The sequence below is a fragment of the Macaca mulatta genome, chromosome 13 (assembly GCF_049350105.2).
Source record: "Macaca mulatta isolate MMU2019108-1 chromosome 13, T2T-MMU8v2.0, whole genome shotgun sequence".
Taxonomy (NCBI): Eukaryota; Metazoa; Chordata; class Mammalia; order Primates; family Cercopithecidae; genus Macaca; species Macaca mulatta.
This window is the reverse complement of record NC_133418.1, coordinates 20738704-20761256: the sequence shown is the minus strand read 5'-3', so window position 1 is coordinate 20761256 and position 22553 is coordinate 20738704. Positions and strand designations below refer to the sequence as shown.

Sequence of the window (22553 nt, the reverse complement as noted above, 5' to 3'; positions counted from 1 at the left end):
GATTGTTGGACCAAATGATAGTTCTATTTTTAGTTTTTTGAGAAATCTCCATACTGTTTTATACGATGGCTAGACGAATTTACACTCCCACCAAATGTGTATAGGAGTTTTCTGTTTCCCCACGTCCTCACCAACACTTGCTATCTTTGCTATTTTTTTAGTAATAGCTACTTTAGCAGGTGTGAGGTGATATATCATTGTGGTTTTAATTTTTATTTCCCTGATAATAAGTGATTTTGAGCATTTTGTTCGTATATATGTTGGCTATTTTTATGTCCTTTGAGAAATACATATTTATATCATTTACACCTTTTCAGTTGGGTTTTTCCTTGCTACTGAGTTGTTTGATCTGCTTTCCTACCTTCATCCCTCCTTCTTTCCTTCCTTTTTATCTTCCTCTCTGTTCTTTTTTGCTGCTGCTATATATTTGCATAATATACATATTTCATTATTTTAATTTTAACACTCTGAGTCTTGGTAGCCAGTATGTTGTTGACCAGTGTTCATGTTTGTATAACCTAAGTTTTTAAAATATCCCAGTGCTTATATCTTCCTATTAAGTTCTTTTGTCCTGCACTTATCTCTCTTTGGTGTCCACCCAACTCCCAGCTATCATGTTTAGATTTTATTCGGATTATTACACATAGTTGTTCTTTTTAAAAATTTTTCCTTGTGTTTATTCTTTTTTTTTTTTTTTTTTTTGAGACGGAGTCTCGCTCTGTCGCCCAGGCTGGAGTGCAGTGGCGCGATCTCGGCTCACTGCAAGCTCCGCCTCCCGGGTTCACGCCATTCTCCTGCCTCAGCCTCCCGAGTAGCTGTTACCCAGGATTTTTAAAGACCATGTATCAGTGGTTGTTCAGCCTGTCTCTATCCAACCTTTTTCTCTCCTTCCTCATGGCTACTCAGGTTAAGACCACATTCACCAGTATTTTTCCTGGCTAAGTGTGACCACGTGAGTAAATGTCAGCCAACCCGATAATTAGAAGGGCAACCTTGTTAAAATTAACTTCTGACCTGGATTTCCACTGTTTCATTTTGGTGTCTGGAAATGATGACAGTCAGACAAACCACGAAAGCCTGGAACCCTAGAATAATTTGTAGAAAAAAAGACATTTTCTTATTCTGAACATTTTTTATGGTTAAGAGAGAAGCATTATTTTCATTATAATAATCAATAAAAAATCTTCCCTTTGCTTCAAAGAGTGAGACACTGTCTCTATCTTCCAAAGCTTTTTGCTATAAAAACATTCAAAAAAAAAATCTGAACAAAGGTGATCATTGGCTCTGCTCTATAAGATGTGCAGAAATGAGACATGCCAATTTTCTACCTTGTAGATTTCTCCACATCATTCTTACACATAGACACAATAAATGTGTCTAGTCTCAAAGCAAATTGGGAATGTAGTATACATTGCCAAAATTCTTATATTAATTAGGAAACAATAGATTTAAAAACAGATTTTTGACATCAAGGGCAATGATATTCTATAACTTTTTTCAAGAGTCCTTTACATTTCTACTATAATAATTTAGAACACCCTCCCCACACGCAAACACACATTACGGTAATCAGTAGTAAATATACTGATTCTCCTTGTTAACAAATGTTAGGATTGCATTTTGAAGTTAGTTTGGTGTTGTGACTAAGTGTTAGTACTTTGTAGAGAACTACCAGTTTTCTCATCACTAACTTAGTGAGTACTCTGTCTGCAAGCTGTTTATCTTATTCTAAAATAAAATGTAAAGATATAAGATTCCTGAAACTTGGAAATATCTATGATTAAAAGTCATAAAAGTCAAAGTCAAATGTTTAAGAGATGTAAAAAATGAAGTGCATAATTATCTACCTATTGAGAGAGAAAGAGAGATATGTCTGAACAAATATCCCTAATAGAGTGATAAATGAAAATAAGTTAGTTGCAAAGGTAGGATTTTATTTTTTGTTAAAAATAAAAAAAAATTTAAATACCTATATATTTGCATGTAACTTTTAAAAATAAAATGTACTTCCTTTAATAAAAAAGTTACCTGAATTAGGAAAAATATTAGGTTGCTACTTTAATAATAATAGTAAAAATAAACATTTGAAATATTCTTACAATGAAGAATATAATAATTTAACATTTATCAAATACACAGATTACTCATGTTCAAATATAGGTCAAAATATTTTTGTCATATTCAAAATACTAAATGTAATTTTTTAATCTCAGCATTTCTTTTGTTTATTAGAAGAAAGCAAATGGCTAGTACACTGGGGGAAAAAAAAATCCCTGTAATCTTTATTTGGATAAAAGATTTAAGTCCCTCATATATTTTGACAGACTAGTGATATTAGCAACCGAAGTAGCACCACTCTAGAAAATGGATGACTACAGTTGGAGCAAATGAAAAAGATTTTGCCAGAGGCAAAATGCAACATGTTTTCAGCAGCAGTCATAGTTCCACCAGGGCCATTGGTGAAACTCCATGGTATTACATGAGTTGTTAATACAATAACATACGTTAAGTACTTACAAAATGCTTACCCTTAATTGGGATGAGTTTAGTCTGAAGACAGAACATAATTTATTTAATAGTATTTCACTTGTCACAATTAAATAAATACATTGACTAAATATGTGATAATTTGTAATCCCTTCCTTTTGAGTTCTAAGGTACATAATAAATACTTTAGGGTTTTGATAATATAGTCATTACATCTATTCAGTTTTTCTCTCTTTATAATTTTTATTCAAGAGAGTGTTTATAATGATACGTAAGTAATAATAAATAGACAATGTAAATAAATCTGTGATAACAGCATTGTCTTTTTAAAATTTAGCCTGGGTGTCCATTTGAAATTTCTGTGTCATCGGACGTCTGTTTTTTCACACTACAAAAAGCCAAACAACAAACACTCTTATCTTTTCACAATTCTTTTTATTTCTAAAAAAGTATTTTTAGTTTCTCTTCCACATTCAGTTTGCTTTTGAGATAAGCGAGGATAGAGGGAGAGCTTGTTTGCAATGCACTGTACCGTTGGTGGATAATTTCCTCTTATATTGTACTTACCATTTTTTGTTTACTCATTTGGAAAAATGACCTAGAGAACAAAGTAAGCTTCTCATTCCAATATTCAAAATTTGTAGTATTTAAAATTTGTTTATGTAAATATATCAACCAAATTTAAAGAGAATAAAGAAGAAACACACATTTTGTAAAAGGGTCTTAAGTGTAATATATGTATATTTTAAAACAGTTTCCTATTGGGAAGCATAATTCTATGGACCTTTTGTTTTCCAACAAGGTATTGGTTAAGATATCACTGGGGCTTTTCAGTAATGAGCTAGCTGAATGCTTCCACAGGTACATTCAACTATTTGACCCACCTTGACTGTTGCCTCCAGACTAACAAATTTAACAAAAAATTTAATCAGTAAGCAGAGTAGTTTTGTGTATTATAATTAGTTTATACTAGTCTTTAAATATATCCACTTCCTACCAAATTCACTGCTCTGTATTAGTTGGCATATCACTAAATACTACTGTAAATCTTACAAATAATGCTGATATGTTGAAGAAATTATTGTCTCATGTTTTCTGGGTACAGCATCAAGAATACTTTTGTATCAGATAAAGTGAAAAAGAAAGGAGTCTTAAAATATTAATAAAAATGCACAAATAGTCAAGTAAAAATGAGGAAAACGAGTCTCACATTTCCAAATATAGGGTTCATCTATATCTGTAGGCATAACCTCAGCTAGAATCCATACAGTCTTAGATTTCAAGTAACCTGGCAGGCTCTTGAATATCTGGAGACATCCTGATTTGTTTTAGATTATTTCTATATAAAGTTTTAAAAATAAGGTAAATCAGCTTAAAAGTGAATATATTTTGATTTTAAAGTTCGTAAATGTAATAAATATTCCTTGTGATTCATTATTTTTATGTACTAGTTTGAAAATTAAAAAAATAGTAAGTGTAATGTATTTAGATTTTACATGTCTTAATGTGAACTAAAAGTTTGGCTTTAGATCCTTTTAATTTTCTTTTCTTTTTTAGAGCAAGCTGAATAGAAACAACTTTATCTTTGTTCATGAAACCCCACCCAATTATCATTCTTCCTTGAGATTAGAGAATTCTGTATGATATTTGACAATGAGAATTTTCCTATCAATTTTTATATTGTTTATTAAAATTTTGGAAAGGTAGTATGATAATGAGTCACTTAGAAACTTAATCATTAATTTACACTTTTCATTTAACAAACTAAAATGCACACTGCCTTTTTTACTGAGAATATAGAAGGCTCTGGCGCTCAAGGAAGTTCTAACCACATGGGATGGGGCATAAATTCTAATAAGTCATCTTTTACACAATAGGCTGTAGTTAGTGTTTACTATTTTGTAATATCTCTTGAAACTGTAAGGCATGCAGTGACACCCTAATTTGATGTGTGGTGTGTGGTTAATCCATCAACTCAACATGCTTATGAATTTGTATCTTCAGTTTCTAACTCTCAAACTAGTACCTATAGTATAATGAATCACAAGAAATATTTATTACATGTATGGACTTTAAGCTGATTTACCTTAATCACTTTTAAGCTGATTTACTTTACTTTAAAAATTTTACATAGATATAATCTAAAATAAATCGGGATGTCTCCAGAAATTGAAGAGCCTACCAAATTACTTGAAATCTAAGTCTATATTGATTCTAGCTAAAATTATGCCTTTAGATATAGATTAACCCTATATTTGGTCATTTATGAAATCAATTTATGGTATCATAAATGTCACACAGTTCTTGAGTGACAACAGTAGGACCCAAACTGAAGCCCTTCAAATACAGAAGTGGCACATTTTGTTAAACAAAATATTAAAATTGTATTCTTCCCTGCATTTTCAGTGGTTGATGCTAGTCAATCTTACTGATTTCACTAAATTAAAGAAGAAAAAATACATTGTTTTTATTCTATTAATCCTTCCAGTTTCTGCTTATATTCCAAGTATATTTCTCATAATTCTCCACAGGGTTACTTTCAGAAGTACATTTTCAGGCCCTGGTAATTATTGTTTTGAAGTCCATACTGCTATTCATCCCTGGCATAAAATAAAAAACTGAAATGAGCCACAGCTTTTTCATTGAATCATTTTAATAGACTGTGGTTTTCATTTCTATAGGTGTGAAGCCTAAGGAATTAAAAGAAGTATTCCCATTCTTTACTAATATTTCATAGTCTGTCTTACATGTAGACAGTATGTGTCCAGGACTTGATATTTTCAAAATCTGCTCAGCATTGGTGTGCAGTCACTGGCTACTGTGATTTTTTAGACATCTCTCATATAGAAAACATGCTCTTAGATGTAAAGAGTCAGAGAGAAGGCCGAGATTTTTAAGACTTCAGTCAAGTTGGGTGTCTGTACACATGTGTGTGCATTTACTGTGTAAATAAGAGCACGTCTACTGAGTTACTTTAGTGAGAAGGGGAAATACGTATCTGTATGTGTATATATATACATGCACACACACATATGTATACACACACACATATAAATATCCTTGTGCTTTTTTTTTAACAAAATTGCCTCATTTTTATTAGCAAGAAAAATATATAGGAAATATCTATGTTTCAAAGGACGAAAAAGACAAAAAATATGTCTAAGGAAGCATAATATATGAGGTTTTTTCTTTCATTAAAGGAGATAGGTCTTTAAATATTACATTCTGGGGAACCATTTATATTTTCTATTTTGTTAGTGCAATAAAAAAGGAACAAGATCCTGATAGTTACATCACTTTATTTTCACGAGGCTCCCTAACTTAGCAAGCCCTTTTAGTGACTAAGCATCGAGGTGATTGAGCAGACTGCTGGCATGAAGGTGACCTAGGTTCTGGAGGAATTTCAAGGCTCCGTTTCATGGGCAACTGGAGACAACGAAGATTGCCGTGTTAACGTAATTGATATTCAAGCGAGTAGGTATATTCACAGCTTTTACAAGGGTATTATGGGCTGTTAGACTGTAGAAGAATTCAGCCTGAGAGAGTAGAATGTTGTTATCAGGAGGTAGAGACAGCCTGGATTTACGTGAGGTCCATACATAAATAAATAAATAAGGTCCAAAGCAGCCCAGATTCCTGAAGCCAATGCATGAGTTCTTGTCATGTATATACTATATCCTGTATTTTATGTTTCAACACCCTCTGCAAACATCACATGCAGGCTGCATACATTGAGTCTGATTTCCCTTGCTGATTGTATTTCCTCTTGGTAGTAAATCAGACACTCAGGGAGTTATTTGCTTTTCATATGAGGCTACATCATATTGAAATGACTAAGACTATCAAGTCACATCAGAGCAAATCAGCAGAACACAGAGGCTCTGGGAGTACAGGTAAAATACGGAAAAGATCAGGCTGTGCTCCTTTCTAATCTGGTTTTTTCACTCTGTCCTTCTCTGTGTCTGTCATAGTGTACTGCTCAAGATTAACGTTAAATAAATAGGTTTTGGACTGATTGAATAGATATTAAATTCATGAAGAATGAAGGAATGAATAAATACATGAATAAGTTCTTCCTTCTGTGTGGATGCAACCCTGGAAATCATAATTCTGATGCATAAGAAATATAACACGCTGAAGATCTTATTGAACCTAGGATGGCTTCATATATATGAGGTATGGAATAGAACAATTTTCCTTTCTGTCATTCAAATTTCTATTCGATCCATGTAGGTCTTATTGGCAAGCTAAGAAACTATCAATATAACTGTTGTTAAGTTGATCAACAGCATTATTAAAATGTCAGTATTGATATACATTCTAATGAAGGACAGGTACCATAAAGGGCAGGCAAGCTTTATTCATAAAAACTTGAAGTCCCTTGGAAATGTTAGGGAAATGTGTGTGTGTGTGTGTGTGTGTGTGTTTACACAGACACCAAACTTCAAATTGGGAAAATAGCTGCCTTGGCCCTTTTTTGGCTTAAACAGGTCAGTGTTTAAAAAGTGATTTCTAAATGCTCACATCTGAATTATTCTCACGAATGTGTGCATCCCAGAAACAGCCCAATAAGCCTGCTACATAGGGACCTTATGTGGTTGTGTATTTTGTTGAAATATTTTAACAACTAAGTCACACGGAAATATTCTGTGGGATTTATTGTTAACAAACATTTACATAAACAGCAAATGAAAAAAATCAAGGTTTAAAGTGAGCAGATTCGTATTTACAGTGTGATTTTTAAGGATTGTCTATATTCAAATTTTATTTTCGTGAACGCTTATATTCTAAGAGCAGTACAATTAGCCTATTACGTAGGGCCCTAATCTTGTTAGTATAGTGTTGTTGAAATACTTTCTTCAGCTTTTGCCTTAACAAATCCAAAGATGGAAGATGATGACTATCTGGAATATTCAACATGATGTGAAAAAATTCATTCCACATATCCAAATGAGGAAGCCTGAAAAAGACAAAGCATAAATAATGGCTAAAATGTAGCCTTCAATATGCAGGATAACCCTACCCCTGCATCTGCCTTCCACAGGCTTGGACAGTTTAGTATAACAACTCTCAGCTAAACACAATACAATGCAGCAAGGATGGAAACACTATATCTATTACATATGAGAGAGATTCAAGAGCCAGTTGAACGTCTTATACATCTTGTTCCAAAAAACAATATAAGTAATCTTTTAGCAATACTGCAAGTCAAAACATTTTCTCTCTCTCTCTTTAAATAAAAACCCAAACTGTCTGCTTCTGGCTAGCCATACATACAATACTGCCAGAATTGGATAATCTGGCCAAATGCTTCTGTCAAGCCTAATTGCACATGCACCAGGACCAGGTAGACAGGCTGGACTGCCCAGGAGAGAGCTCAGAGTTAAGAGTTCCAACTACTAAAATTGTTAAAATTAACTGCAGAAACTCCAGAACGTGGAGATAAGGCTTTGGAGAGAAAGTAGAATGTAACGGAATTGTGCTCCAGACAGGAAATGCCATCAGGTCTGCTGAGGGTTAACTTCCAGCTCTTCTTCACACTGGTGGTCAGAGATGTAACTATCTGCTCCTTCAATTTTGAGCCAAAGATGGAATAAAGTATTTGCCAAACATGAGGGTTCATTATGCAGAATAAAGAATAGTTGTTATAAGCTTTCCTCCAGGGCCTGAACCTCACCTTATTTATGTACAGTATATGACATTTCATAAAATTATTGCTATTTTTCTTTTTTTTTAGTGGGGGCTGGGGGAGATGAGGTTCACAGGAATCCCATCTTATGTTTTCTCAAGAAGATATAAACATATGTAAAAGTCCATTAGGCTGTACACTTAAGATAAGTGTACTTTTCTGCATGTTTTTATGCCTCAAAAAAGAAAGTATAAGTGATATAATGAATATGCAGGTACCAAAAACTCAGCTTAAACAAAACATTCCAACAGTGTGTTCACACATTGTGTTAGGAGAGCCATCCATGTTGACAGGAAGAACTCTTGCCTAATCATGAATTTTCACTGTGATTTATAGACAAAAAAAAAAAAAAAAAAGAAAAAATCTTTGAGAAGCTCAAGTAACACAGGGCTAGGACTGTCCTGTGAGAGAGAGCTACTCATCATATTACTTTATAATTTATGAAGCACTTTCACACACACTATTTCCTTTGCTTCTTACAAATATCTGACAAAAACAGGATCAGTATTTCCACAGACCAAAAAAAAAAAAAAAAAAAGTGAAAACCTGAGGACTAGTGACATTAGGTGATTAGGGGTGGAAACATTTGCATGTGTACAGGATGTCAACCATTTGGCCAGGAGCTTTCAGTGAGAACATCAGCTGCCCCAGTGGGGAGACAGAAGTGGTAAAGCTATGCAGCTTGCTCCCTGTGCCCAGTGCCCAGGACTGTCCTGTCACCATACTGCCCAAGGCATAGGATTTCCATGTGGTGACAGAGATCCATTTTTTTTTTTTGCCAGATGGAACCTAACATTCTGCTCTAGTTATTCTCTTTTCACTACAGCACCAACGCTAATACCCACCTTCTAAAAAGACCTTCAGGCTTACACTCGCCTCCTTCGTTTTTCACTTTCATGTAAGTGCCAAAGAGCATGCAATATACTGTTGCAGCAACCCCAAAGTAATCAATCTATGAAGAAGACAGAGGTATGTATGACTTAAATGGTAATTTACACATGACTATATGAAGATGCCTGTCTAAGGCAGCAAGTTAAATACTCACAGGATTTTACTTTTAAAACATTTTGGAAGGCATTTGTTCAACCACCCCACTAACATGTCTTACTGAATATCTAGGCTTTGCCAGAGGCTTCCACGGATAGCACACGACCCTCCACCTCCTAAGGTAGTCTCTTGGAAAGCTCTGCCCTCGTGAGCTACCACGACCCTCTCAAGTCCTTCATTCTGTCACACGGGGCAAACACAACACTCTAAGCCCTCGTCCACAGGGACAGCTTGGAAGTCCTCCCGGCTCACTCCCCTGGGACTCTGGCTGTCGTTCTCTAACTTGCCCCCATGGCCTCTTGTTGTGTGACATGTTCATAACTGAAAAGAACACTCCAGTCCCCTCCACATCCACAGGATGGAAAACGACCGTCTCCTAAGGCCTCACTAGCAGTGACAGCATACTAGAAACAAGACCCCCACCTCTGAATCTTTGCCCCTTTTACCACGGGCTCCCGGAAAGACATAGTTCTCACCAGGGAACTTGGTGGTTGGTTTTGTTAACCCAGGTTCAAAACTTTTCATTTATCCCAATTAGCATTCTCCCCCCTGGCCACCTAATATTCTAGTTGGTTGAAAATTCTGCAATCTTCCATTAGAACAATAATGATCCATTTCCTGATCTGACCAGTTGGGAATCTGGCTATACCATCTATTATAGTCAAACCCACCATCCTGCCTGAGAGCATCCCAGGTATATCCAACATGTGCTCAGCTCTACCCAGAGCGGGCATGCGGGTCTCCCTGTTATCCCTGATTTAGGAAATCGGGCTGGCCTACCTTGACCTCAATACACCAAGCTGTCTGTTTGCTGCATGACTTCCTTTCTGAAGGGTTCACTAATCATTAAATACTCTTCCCGATGATCAAACACCACAGAATATATCTGCTCCCCTTTCCTGATAATAGGATCTATAATGGACTAATAAGAAAGTAGAGTATTTTTCAGGAATAGAATTCTATCCCTGCCATGTCGGCCTTAGGCTCATCTCTCCTTCAACTGCTCCTCAAGAGACCACCTCAAACTACCTAGATCCCCAAATTCATTTTGAAAATCTGATGAGTGCAACACAGAAAAATATTTCCAAGTCCCTCACTTTACTTTTATACCTGGTAGTTCCATGGTTTGTTGCTGAGCATCTCAACACACTGAAAACCAGATGTTTCACACTTTGCTGTGAATATAGTTCCTTTTGGAAAAAGTTTCATATCTATACTCTGACCCAGGTCAATCAGTGCCAAGCCAGCAGATAAATCATCTTCATCATCCTGTTCCAAAAATCTGTATTAAACACAAACAAAGCCGGGCTGCATGAGCACAAATGATGAAAGGCTGCTATGGAAATAGGAAGAGAAGAACCCTGTTAAAAGCATAACACTTGCCCGTTTCCAAGTATGAAATTGTCTGGCTTAATGTCTCCATGAATGATTTCACAGTCATGCACTTGCTCAATCATGTAAAGCATTCTCATAGCAAAAGAGATGACAAGACCTTGAGGCATCACTTTCTCAGGGGTATTTTTATAGAGGTTAATGGCATTCTAGGAACAATGGAAAGTGGAATCCTGAGTTAGCGGCACAAGATTAATAAAATTTCAAATTGAGAGCTTTGCCCCTGCCCACCACTCCACAAAAGCCCCAACCCCAAAAGTACGTGCAAGGTACAAGCCAAAAATGCATTTTAAATTCATGTGCTCATCATAAAAATGAATACTTACTAATAATGTTCCATAGCTGTAGAGCTCTCCTACTAATACACTGCCGTTCTGGAAGAAGTGGGCAGAATAGAACTTCATAAACATGTGTTGCATAGTTGGCTTTAGTCTTTCCATCAACTGGGTCCCAATGTAGAATTCCCAGGGGTTGGCAGGCTTCTGGACCTGCAAATCAGGTATGTGAAATTCATATCCAGTCTCACATTCTGAAAAATGATAGCAATCAAGCAACCTCTATCCCAATAAGGATGTGGTGTTGACAGTGATAACAAGCTATGAACTGTTGCTGCAATGTGGGACTTGCTGCAAGACAATCCTAGTGGGAAAAAAATTTCTAAATCCTTTGTAGTTTTTGTTTTTTAATTGCCAACTATAGACATAAATAAAAACACCACTATGTTAAAGAAAAAAAAATGATTGGCAAACTCAAGATCTAAAATTCATTTCTATATCATACAAAAAACAACACAGGTCATTTACCTTTAAAACAAATTTCTGTTTATTTTTAGCATCATTCACATCTCCCTGGGTAGCTTCGTACACCTGGGCAAAGGCTCCTTCTCCAAGAAGGTGATGGACGTTGACCAGCTTAGAACCTTAGAAGATCATTGAAAATTTTAATTTATGTAAGCCTTTTATTTTAAATAGTTTTCAATTTACAGAGAAGTTACGAGAGTAGAGTTTTCTGTATATTTTGCATCCACTGTCTGCAATTGTTAACTCTTACATAACTATGGTATATTTGTCACAAATAATCAATCAACCAAAGTATTACGCTCCTATTAACTAAACTCTGCATCTTACTCACATTTCCCTAGTTTTTGCCTATGTTCTAGGATACATTATGTTTAGTCATCATGTCCACTTAGCCTCTTCTGGGCTGTGAGTTTCTCAGATGTTCCTTGTTTTTGATGACCTTAACAGTTCCAAAGAGTACTGGTCAGGTATGCTATAGAATGGCCCTCAAATTGGGTTCGTTTGATGTGTTTCTTGTGGTTACTTTGGAGTTACTGGATTTTGGGGGAAGACCACAGAGGTGAAGTTGTAGTAGTTTTTTGTTTGTTCTTTAGAGACAGGGTCTTGCTGTTGCCCAGTCTGGGTTGCCATGGCAAGGTAATAGCTCACTCCAGCTTCGTCCTCCTGGGCCCAAGTGATCCTCCCACCTCAGGCTCCCGAGAAGCCAGGACCACAGGCGTGCACCACCATGCCCAGCTAATTCTTAAATTTTTTGTAGAGATGGGGTCTCACCATGTTGCCCAGGCTTGTCTCAAAGTCCTGGCTTCAAGTGATCCTCCTGCCTTGGCCTCCCAAAGTGTTGGGATTACAGGAGTGAGAAAACACACCTAGACTTTACTAGATTTTTTAAATTAAATTAAAAAAAAAGAATTCACATGTTCAAAATCAGATGTAAAGAAGTAGATTTCTGGTTCCTGGTCCAGCATATGAGGAGCTTGGAGTCATCCCTCCACCCTCATAGTAAGCCAAATAGCTGAAAATCAATAACACTTCTGAGATCCATTGGAGAACTGAGGTCAAAGGACAATCTGCTTCCTCCAAAATTGGAGAGACAGACAGGTGGACACAGAGAATCACAGCTTGCCAAAGTAGAAGGCCAGGAACAGAAACCACTGCTGGAACCAGTACTGGGGGAGTTATAATGTAAAGAACTGCACATCTCAGACCTTATTTAAGAAGTCCCTAGGGAAACCCAAAGACAACAGAGGAAACAAAAATAAGGACACAAAGGGCAATTATAGCCTCTGATACAGTGACAGCAAACTGTAAACACAGCCTAACCCTAGACAGATTAAGCATGAAAGCTCACACTAAAGGTCTATTTAATCTCATTTCCCTTTATCTCATATATTAGGTCTGGCTCTTAACAAAAAATCACCAGAGTAAGCATCAGAAATAGGCACACATATGGCAGAGATTTTAGAATTATCATACTAGGATTTTGTTGTTTGTGTTTTTAGAGATAGGTTCTCACTCTGTCACCCAGGCTAGAGTGCAGTAGCATGAACATAGCTCACTATAGCCTCTAGCCTCAAACTCAAGTGATCTTCCTGCCTCAGCCTCCCATGTAGCTAGGACTATAGGTGCACACCATCAAGACTGGCTATTCTTTTAATTTTTTGCAGAGACAGAGTCTCGCTATGTTGCCCAGGCTAGTCTTGAACTCCTGGCCTCAAATGATCGTCCTACCTCAGTCTCCCAAAGTGGTGGGATTATAGGAATGAGCTACCATGCCCAGTCCACACTAGAATTTTTTTTTTTTTTTTTTGAATTCTAGTTAACATGCTAAGGGTTCTAATGAAAAAAGTAGACAGTGTGCAAGAAGAAATGGGTAATATAAGCAGAGAGAAACTAAGAAGCAAAAAAAGGTGCTAGAAATAAAAACCCACTGTAATAGAAATAAAGAATGCCTTGGATTGACTCACCAATACATGGCAGGGAAAAGAATCAGTGAGCTTGAAGATAGGCCAATAAAAACTTCCAAAACTGAAATGCAAAAAACAAACAAACAAAAAATATATATATAAAGAAAGAGACAGAACAGAGTATTTAAGGAGTGTGGGACAACTACAAAATGTGTAACAGATGTAGAATGGGAATACCAGAAGGAAGAAGGGAGAAAGGAACAGACAAAAATATTTGAGGCCAGGTGCAGTGGCTCATGCCTGTAATCCCAGCACTTTGGGAGGCCATGATGGGCGGATCACTTGAGGTCAGGAGTTCAAGGCCAACATGATGAAACCCCATCTCTACTAAAAATACAAAAAATTAGCCGGGTATGGTGGCAGGTATCTGTAGTCCCAGCTACTCGGGAGGCTGAGGCAGTAGAATCGTTTGAACCCCGGAGGTGGAGGTTGCAGTGCACTGAGATTGTGCCACTGCACTCTAGACTGGGCAAAAAGACCAAACTCTGTCTCAAAAAAAAAAAAAAAAAATTGAAGTAATAATAGCACAGAATTTTCCAAAATTAATGATAGACACCAAACCACAGATCCAGGAAGCTCAGAGAGCACCAAGCAGGACAAATACTGAAAATTCAACACCTAGGCATACCATATTCAAACTGCAGAAAAAGACACAGAGAAAATATTGAAAGAAGCAAGATAAATAAAACCATCTTACCTATAGAGGAGCAAAGATAAGAATTACATAGGACTTCTCAGAAACCATGCAAGCAAGAAGAGAATGGAGTGAAATATCTAAAGTACTTAGAAATTTGGAATCCACCAATCTAGAATTCTGTATCCAGTAAAATTATCCTTCAAATATGAAGAATAAAAACTTCCTTACACAAGCAAAAAAGATTAGTTGTGATGTATATTGCAAACACTATGGTAACCACTTACAAAATTTTTTAAAGAAGTATAATTAATATGCTAAGAGAGGTGACAAAATGGAATTATGAAATAAAATCAGAGAAGGAAGAAAGAGAGTAGAAGACAAAGAACAAGGGCAAGGAATAGAAAAATATGGTGACAATCCAATTATATCCAACAATCACTTTAAATATCAATGATCTAAATATACCAATCAAAACAAAGACACTTTAAATACCAAGACAGATGAAAAGTAAAGGGATAAGGCCGGGCGCAGTGGCTCACACTTGTAATCCCAGCATTTTGGGAGGCCAAGGAAGGTGGATCACTTGAGGTCAGGAGTTTGAGACCAGCCTGACCAATATGGTGAAACCCCGTCTCTAAAAAAAAAAAATACAAAAATTAGCTGGGCGTGGTGGTGTGCGCCTGTAGTCCCAGCTACTCAGGAGGCTGAGACAGGAGAATCACTTGAACCCAGGAGGCAGAGGTTGCAGTGAGCCAAGATCATGGCACTGCACTCCAGCCTGAGCGATAGAGTGAGAGACCTTCTCAAAAAAATAAAAAATAAAAATAAATAAGTAAAGGAATAGAAAAAGATATACCATGCTAACACTAACAAAAGAAAGTGTAATAGCTATATTCATTTCTGATAGAGCAGACTTCAGAGCAAAACAATTATCAGCATAGAAAAGGGCATTACGTGTGTGTGTGTGTGTGTGTGTGTGTGTGTGTGTGTGTGTGTACAAGACAAGGTCTTGCTATGTTCCCTGGCTAATCTGAACTCCTGTGTTCAAGTGATCCTCCAGCCTCAACCTCCCAAGTAGCTGGGACTTATAGGTACATGTTGCCATGCCTGGTTAATTTTCTAAAAAATTTTTTGTAGAGACGAGGCCTCACTGCATTGCCCAGACTTGTCTCAAACTCCTGGCCTCAGTTGATCCTATTGCCTTGGCCTCCCAAAGTGCTGGATTACAGGTGTGAGTCACTGTGCCTGGCCTGCATTATATAATGTTAAAGGGATTAATTCTCCAAGAAGGCATAATGGGTATAAGCCTAACAAGAAAGTAGCAAAATATGTGAGTCAAAAGTTACCAAAAACTAATAGAACTGCAAGGAGAAAAAGATGAATTCACTATTATAGTTGGCGACTTCAACACCCTTCCATCAGAAATGGACAGATCAACTGGGTGTGGTGGCTCACACCTGTAATCCCAGCACTTTGGGAGGCCAAGACAAAAAGATTGATTGAGGTCAGTAGTTCAAGACCTGGGCAACATAGCGAGAACCCTATCTCTGCCAAAAAAAAAAAAAAAAAAAAAGCTGCATGTTGTGGTGCATGACTGTAGTCCTAACTACTCAGGAAGCTGGGGCCAAAGGACTGCTTGAATCCAGTTTGAGGTTGCAGTGAGCCAAGATTGTGCTACTGCACTCCAGTCTGGATGACAGAGTGATACCCTGTTTCAACAAAGAAGGAAAAGAAAAGAAGGGCAGGGGAGGGACAGGGAGAGATGAGAAGGGACAGATAAAGCAGGCAGGAAATCAGCAGTAAAAACATGGTTGAACTGAATAGTAGCATCAATCAATTGGATCTAATTGACATTTATGGAATACTTCATCTAATAACAGAAGAATATACATTCTTCTCAAGCTCACATGGAATATTCACCAAAATAGATAACATTCTGGGCCATAAAACACATTTTACCAAATTTAAAAGAACAGAAATCATACACAGTATGAAAGACAGTTGTAAAGTCCCCCAAATAATTGGAGATTAACCATAATTCTGAATACCACATTGGTCAAAGAAGTCTCAAGAGATATTTTAAAATATTTTGAACCAAATGAAAATGCAAATACAGTTTACCAAAATTTGTGGGATGCAGTAAAGGAAAATTTGTAGCACTAAATACATACATTAGAAAAGAAGATCTAAAAATCAATGAGATTCTACCTTAAGAAACTAGAAAAAAGAGCAAATTAAAACTAAAGTAAGCAGAATAAAAGAAATAAATATTACAGTAGAAATCAACAGTGGAATGCCATATCCACAAATGAGAACTGAGATGAAATGAACAAATTCCTTGAAAGACGCAATCTACCAAAGCTCACAAAAGAGACATAGATAATCTGAACAGTCCTATAGCTGTTAAAGAAATGGAATCAGTAACTGATAACCTTCCAAAACGGGAAGCACTAGGCTCAGATGGGTTCACTAGTGAATTCTATCAAACATTTGAGGAAGAAATTATATCAATTCTCAACAATCTCTTGCAGATGAAGGAAGCAGAGGGAATACTTCCTATCTCATTCTAAGGGGCTCTAAGGGGCCAGCATTTCCCTGACACCAAGACCAGATAAAGATCTTACAAGAAAGGAATACTATAGACCAGTACCTCTCATGAACATGGATACAAACATCTTCAGCAAAATATTAGTAAATCCAATCCAACAATGTATAAAAAGAATTGTAAGTAAATCCAATCCAACAACACATAAAAAGAATTATACACTATGACAGGCAAGTGCAATTTATCCCAGGTATACAAGGCTAGTTCAACACTTAATTAATTAGTTCATTTCAATTAATGAAATCCATCACATCAACAAAGAAGAATCATATAATCATATCAATAAATGCAGAAAATATTGAAAGGAGCATGAAAATAAAATCCAACACCCACTTATGATTAAAAAAAAAAAAAAAAAAACCCTCTCAGCAAACTAGGAATAGATACTTTCTGACAAAGAACATGTACCAAAAACCTGCAGCTAAAATCATATTTATAGGTAATAAACTATGTAGATGCTTTCGCCCTAAGATCAGGAACAAGGCAACAATAAGAAACCAACCAACCAATTAGAAAATGGACAAAAGATCTGGATAGACATCTCACTGAAGAAGATATACTGATGGCAAATAAGCATATGAAAAAATATTCAACACCGTATGTCTTCAGGGAATTGAAACTTATAACAAGATTGAGATATCACTATTCACCTATCAGAATGGCTAAAACCCAAAATGCTGACAACCACCTAATGAGGGCAAGACTGGGGAACTCTCAGTTCACTGTTGGTGCTCTCATTCACTGTTGGTGGGAATGCTAAATGGTACAGCCACCTTGGAAGTTTCTTACAAAAGTAAACATACGCTCATCATATAACCCTGCAATTACGCTCCTTCGTATTTACCCAACTTATGAGTTGAAAACTTATGTCCACACAAAAACTTGCATACTGATGTTTACAGCAACTTTATTCATAATTGCCAAAACGTGGAAGTAACCAAGATCTCTTTCATTAGATGAGCAGAAAGGTTTAACTGTGTGGTATGTTCATGCAATAAACATTATTCAGTGATTTAAAAAAAGCTATCGGATCACGAAATGACACAGGGGAACCTTAAATGCATATTGCTAAGTAAAAGATGCCAACTTTCTATATGACTCCAACTATATGACATTATGGAAAAGGCAAAACTACACAGACAGCAAAACAATCAGTGATTGCCAGGGGTTGGGGGACAAGGAGGAGGGGATGAATAGGTGAGACACAGGGGATTTTTAGGATGAGGAAACGATTCTGTGTGATACTGTAATGATGGATACATGTCATTGTACTGCATTTGTCAAACCCCACAGAATATACAACCCAAAGAGTGAACCCTAATGTAAACTAGCACTTTAGTTAATAATGCATCAACATTGGCTTAATTTTAACAAATGTACCACACTCATGCAAGATGTTAATAACAGGAAAATCTGTGTGTGTATATGGGGAAGTAGGAATATGTACTTTATGCTGGATTTTTCTGTAAGCTTAAAACTTCTCTTAAAGTCTATTCATTAAAAAATTTTAAATTTTTTAATATTGTGAATATTGTGAAGTCTTGCTCCCATTGTTTCCCACTCCCACCTACGGCTAACCATTTTAATTGTGGCATATAATACATACGGCTCTGCCCTTTTCATTTAACAGTATGGTATGTTTTGGAACTCATTCCCTATCAGTACAGAGTGAGCTTTCTTGTTCTGTTGCCAATATTACTATAGTATTTTACTACAGAAGTATATAATAATATCTATGGGAAATTCTTAAAAGTGGATAGCTGGGTTTAAAAGTACATGCATTTTTAATTTTAATAGATATTGGCAAATTGCCCTCTATGAGCTATAGGAGTTATAGTCCCAACAGCAAGCACAATCCTACAATCATGGCTTAACAAAATATTCAGTTTAGTATTACAGATACAACTCCCTACTGGAGGTAGGGGGGCAAATAGGAGAATCTCACACACATACAAACACAAGTTACCATCAACTTCTCATAGACAAACAAGAATTTAAAATTATATTATCCAAATAATTCTTACCCAATTGAAATTCAGTCTTGGGTTTGATGGCTGGAAGTTTACATTGCCATTCAAAAGTATTTGGATAGGAACTCACTGGTTTAGAAAGCCCAGATAAAAGTTTGAAAATCAGCTTATCATCCCATGGGTTCCCAACAATGAAGTCTTAAAGGAATGAGAACAACAACAAAAAAAGGAACATGAATTTAGAACTCGAGAACTTTACCAAATAAATTGTAGACAAAGTGAGTAGAGATATTTACTAAATAAGCTTTCAAAGCCTTATACTTTTAAGAGCATTGATTCAAAATTAAAAAGAACTATTTTTAAAAATCAAAATTGGTAGCTCTGCAGTTTATTTGCCATTTTATATCTACAAGTTTGGATCAATATTCAGTTGTGACAAAGGGAATCAACTCTAGGTACATTTTCTCCACTCAACTGAACGGCTAGATTCTATCTTTAACACAATTGGGGATACATGTCTTAAGGGCAGATGTGGACATTAGTTAATTCTAATGTGCTCAGATAAACACATATTATTTAATCGCTTTTCCACTTACATCCATAAAACTTATACTACCTATCTGCAATTTGCATGTATGAGATATACTTTGGGTCCACAAAAGAGAAATAATTTCTAAAAGTAAGAAAAAGCTTTCTCTCCAACCTGGAATGTTACAAAAAATTATATTAGTGGCAGTTATCAAATACTAATCCAACATGGTTAACACTCACTCAGTGCTAAGCACACGCAGAACACTGTTCTCAGTACTTTAATTTAACTGGTTCTTACAATAAGCCTCTAAGGTAGGTACTAGCATCAGCTCAACTCTACAGAAAAGAGGGATACGGAAAATTGAAATGGGCTCGGTCAAGATCACGTGACTACTTAAGTGAGGGAGCTAGAACATAGTCAGTCCATCTCCAGACTCTGTGCTCTTAACCACTATGCCAGACTGTTTATGTGTAACATGGTGAGGGGGAGGGGGTTCTCTTTAACCTTGAGCCTCAGTTTACTTTTCTGTAAAATGTAAAATATAATAGTATTAGATTAAATGCCTTGCACATAGCAGGCTGTCAAATTCTAATTCCCTCTTCTAACAGTAGTTATTTTGATACCTTCTAAAATTAAAATAGATTGATTTGCCCTTCAAGTATGCTACTGTTACTCCATTGTGATGCATTATGCAAGTTTTGTCTGAACTCAATGACTCAATGACATTCAAGTCCCACTGTGGGTTTCTTTGATGGGACAGCTTTCCCCACGCTACTGTCCTGATTCAAGGGCATAACAAAGAGTGAGTGTTCGTACTTGGAGCATCAGCATTCCCAGGTGAACTCATCTGCATCCGTTCTGCTTGGAGCCCAGCAATAGCATCTGGTGGATCTTCTGCAGTGGCAGCATCAGTGTCTGTGAGTCTGCAAGCCTCAACGCCCAACTCTGCCTCACAGGTAAGTACCCCACCTGCAGCAGGCTGGCTCAGACGGAGTAACGATGCTGAATACATGTGAGACGAGAAGGCCTGTTCTGGGCTTTTCTCTTGAATTGGACTGGACGTGTGAAAGGAATAAAGAAACCAAAACACCGCATGATTAGAAATCTGTTGGATTCAGTCACATAAAAGTCCCTTCTCATTCTAGAAATGACATTTCACAATAGCCTCACAGACTAAAAGTTGATTAAAGCATTTTTAGACAAATCTATGAAAATATACAGCTAGTACAATATGAACAGAATTAATAAAATCAAGATATGGTTGTATTAGATAAATAGGCGAGGTAATACATGGGATATTCTTTAGTAGGAAATTTAGTAGGAGTGGGTTTATTTCTCCAAGCTGCATCTATGTGACACTACTATCATCAAGACTGAATATTTAACTTTATTCCAAAAATGGCTCCTTTTATAACATTGAAACAAACAGAAAATGTCAATCACAATACAACACTCTAGTATACTTCCATATATACAGTCACGTGCTGCATAATAACAATTCAGAGAACAGCATGTGCAATGGTGGCCCCATAGGATCATAATGGAGCAGAAAATCTCTGGTCTCCCAGTGATGTCTGATGATCCTGACCCTAGGTGTGTAGGTCTCAGCTAATGTGTATGTTTGTGTGGTCGTTTTTAACCAAAAAAGTTTAAAAAGTGAAAAAAAATATTTTTTTAAATGCTTATAGAATGATATAAAGAAAAAATATTTTTGTATAGCTGTACAATGTGTTTGTTTTTTAAGCTAAGTGTTATCACTAAAGTCAAAAAGATAAAAGTTTTTAAGTTTTTAAAGTAAAAAAGGCACAGTAAGCTAAGGCTAATTTATTACTGAAGAAAAAGTTTTTTTTTTTTTTATAAATTTAGTGTAGCCTAACTATAGTGTTTCTAAAGTCTACAGCAGTATACAGTAATGTCCTAGTCCCTCATGTTCACTCACCACTCACTCACTCACTGACTCACCCAGAGCAACTTCAGTCCTGCAAGCTCCATTCATGGGAAGTGCCCTATACAGAACACCATTTTTATCTTTTACACGGTATTTTTACTGTATCTTCTCTATGTTTACATTCACAAATTCTTACGCCACTCAGTATTCAATACAGTAACATGCTGTACATGTTTGTAGCCTACAAGCCACAGGTTATACCTTATAGCCTAAGTGTGTAGTAAACTAATCAAACCATCTAAGTTCATGTAAGTACACTCTGATGTTCACACAACAATGAAATTGCCTAAGGACGCATTTCTCAGAATGTATCCCAGTTGTTAAGCAACTGCATGACTGTATATGGATGTATATGTGTACACTTACATCCATACGTGTACACATGCACACACACACACACAGTATACAGTTGATCCTTATTATTCATGGATTTCATATTTGTGAATTCACCTGCATGCTAAAATTTATTTGTAAGCTTCAAATCAATACAGTGATTTTTCAGTCATTTACATATATGCAGAGCGGTGAAAAATTGAGCCACCTAACATACATGTTCTCAGCTAAGGTTGAACAAGGTGTCACTCAGCCTTCCTGTTCCAGCTCTCATACTGTAAACAAGCATCCTTTTCGAGCTATACTTAGTGCCACAATTTTTGTGTCTTTGTGCTTTTTCTTGATGATTTTGGTATTGAAAATGGTCCCAAAGTATAGTGCTGAAGTGCTCTCTAATGTTCTAAGCACTAGAAACCTGTGAAAATATGTGTATTAGATAAGCTTTATTTAGATGTAAGTCAGTGTTGCTGGACATGAATTCAATGTTAATGAATTGACAATATATAATACATAAGGTGTTTTTCAACAAAATGTTGTTATCAGAGGCCTGCAGGATGCTGTCTGTATTCCCTTTAAGAATATTCAGTATTCACTAATTCAGTGTTTGTGTGAACAAACTCTATAGTGTGGTGACTCTATAGAATTACAGTGAATAATGAGAACTGACTGCACATATATCTACACACACACACCCAAATACCTACCTAAACATACTGAAGTATGTATTTTTATACAAATAAATTTAGACATGCAATTTCATACACTGCTATTTTCACTTGTCACATTTTCCTGTTGTACACTTTTTTCAACTATACTTTTTTTGTAATAATCTTAGGTATAAAGAAATGTTGCAAAGATAATAGAGAATTCCTGTGTACCCCTCACTCAATTTCTGCCAAGATTATCATTTCCTATTACAATGGTACCTTTGTCAAAACTAATAAACCAACATTTGCTCTGTTACTATTAACTAAACTGTAGACATCATTCAATTTCACCACTCTTTTCACTAAGGAACTTCTGCTTCAGGATCTAGTCCTGGGTACCATGTTGCATTTAGTTGTTATGTCTCTTTACTCTTCTTTCATCTGTGACAGTTTCTTAGTCTTTCCTAGTTTCCCGAGACCTTGACAGTTTTGAGGAGTACTG

The 22553-nt window shown here is 36.3% G+C and overlaps 1 protein-coding gene and 1 pseudogene across 1 annotated transcript in view; one reads left to right on the top strand and one right to left on the bottom strand.

The window, feature by feature from the left end:
* Nucleotides 1-4058, top strand: part of LOC144333641 (uncharacterized) — a 39602-nt pseudogene extending 35544 nt beyond the window's left edge.
* A 3072-nt stretch (nucleotides 4059-7130) lies between these two features.
* BUB1 (BUB1 mitotic checkpoint serine/threonine kinase) overlaps nucleotides 7131-22553 on the bottom strand; it is a 41020-nt gene continuing 25597 nt past the window's right edge. Inside the window, exons 18-25 of the mRNA XM_002808052.4 lie at nucleotides 19940-20178; nucleotides 18646-18789; nucleotides 11419-11534; nucleotides 10942-11103; nucleotides 10607-10764; nucleotides 10334-10505; nucleotides 9022-9128; nucleotides 7131-7447 (exon numbers count right to left, since the gene is read on the bottom strand). Coding sequence (XP_002808098.4) covers nucleotides 7252-7447; nucleotides 9022-9128; nucleotides 10334-10505; nucleotides 10607-10764; nucleotides 10942-11103; nucleotides 11419-11534; nucleotides 18646-18789; nucleotides 19940-20178 — 1294 coding nt within the window. The 3' untranslated portion in view covers nucleotides 7131-7251. The remainder of the gene's footprint in view (nucleotides 7448-9021; nucleotides 9129-10333; nucleotides 10506-10606; nucleotides 10765-10941; nucleotides 11104-11418; nucleotides 11535-18645; nucleotides 18790-19939; nucleotides 20179-22553) is intronic.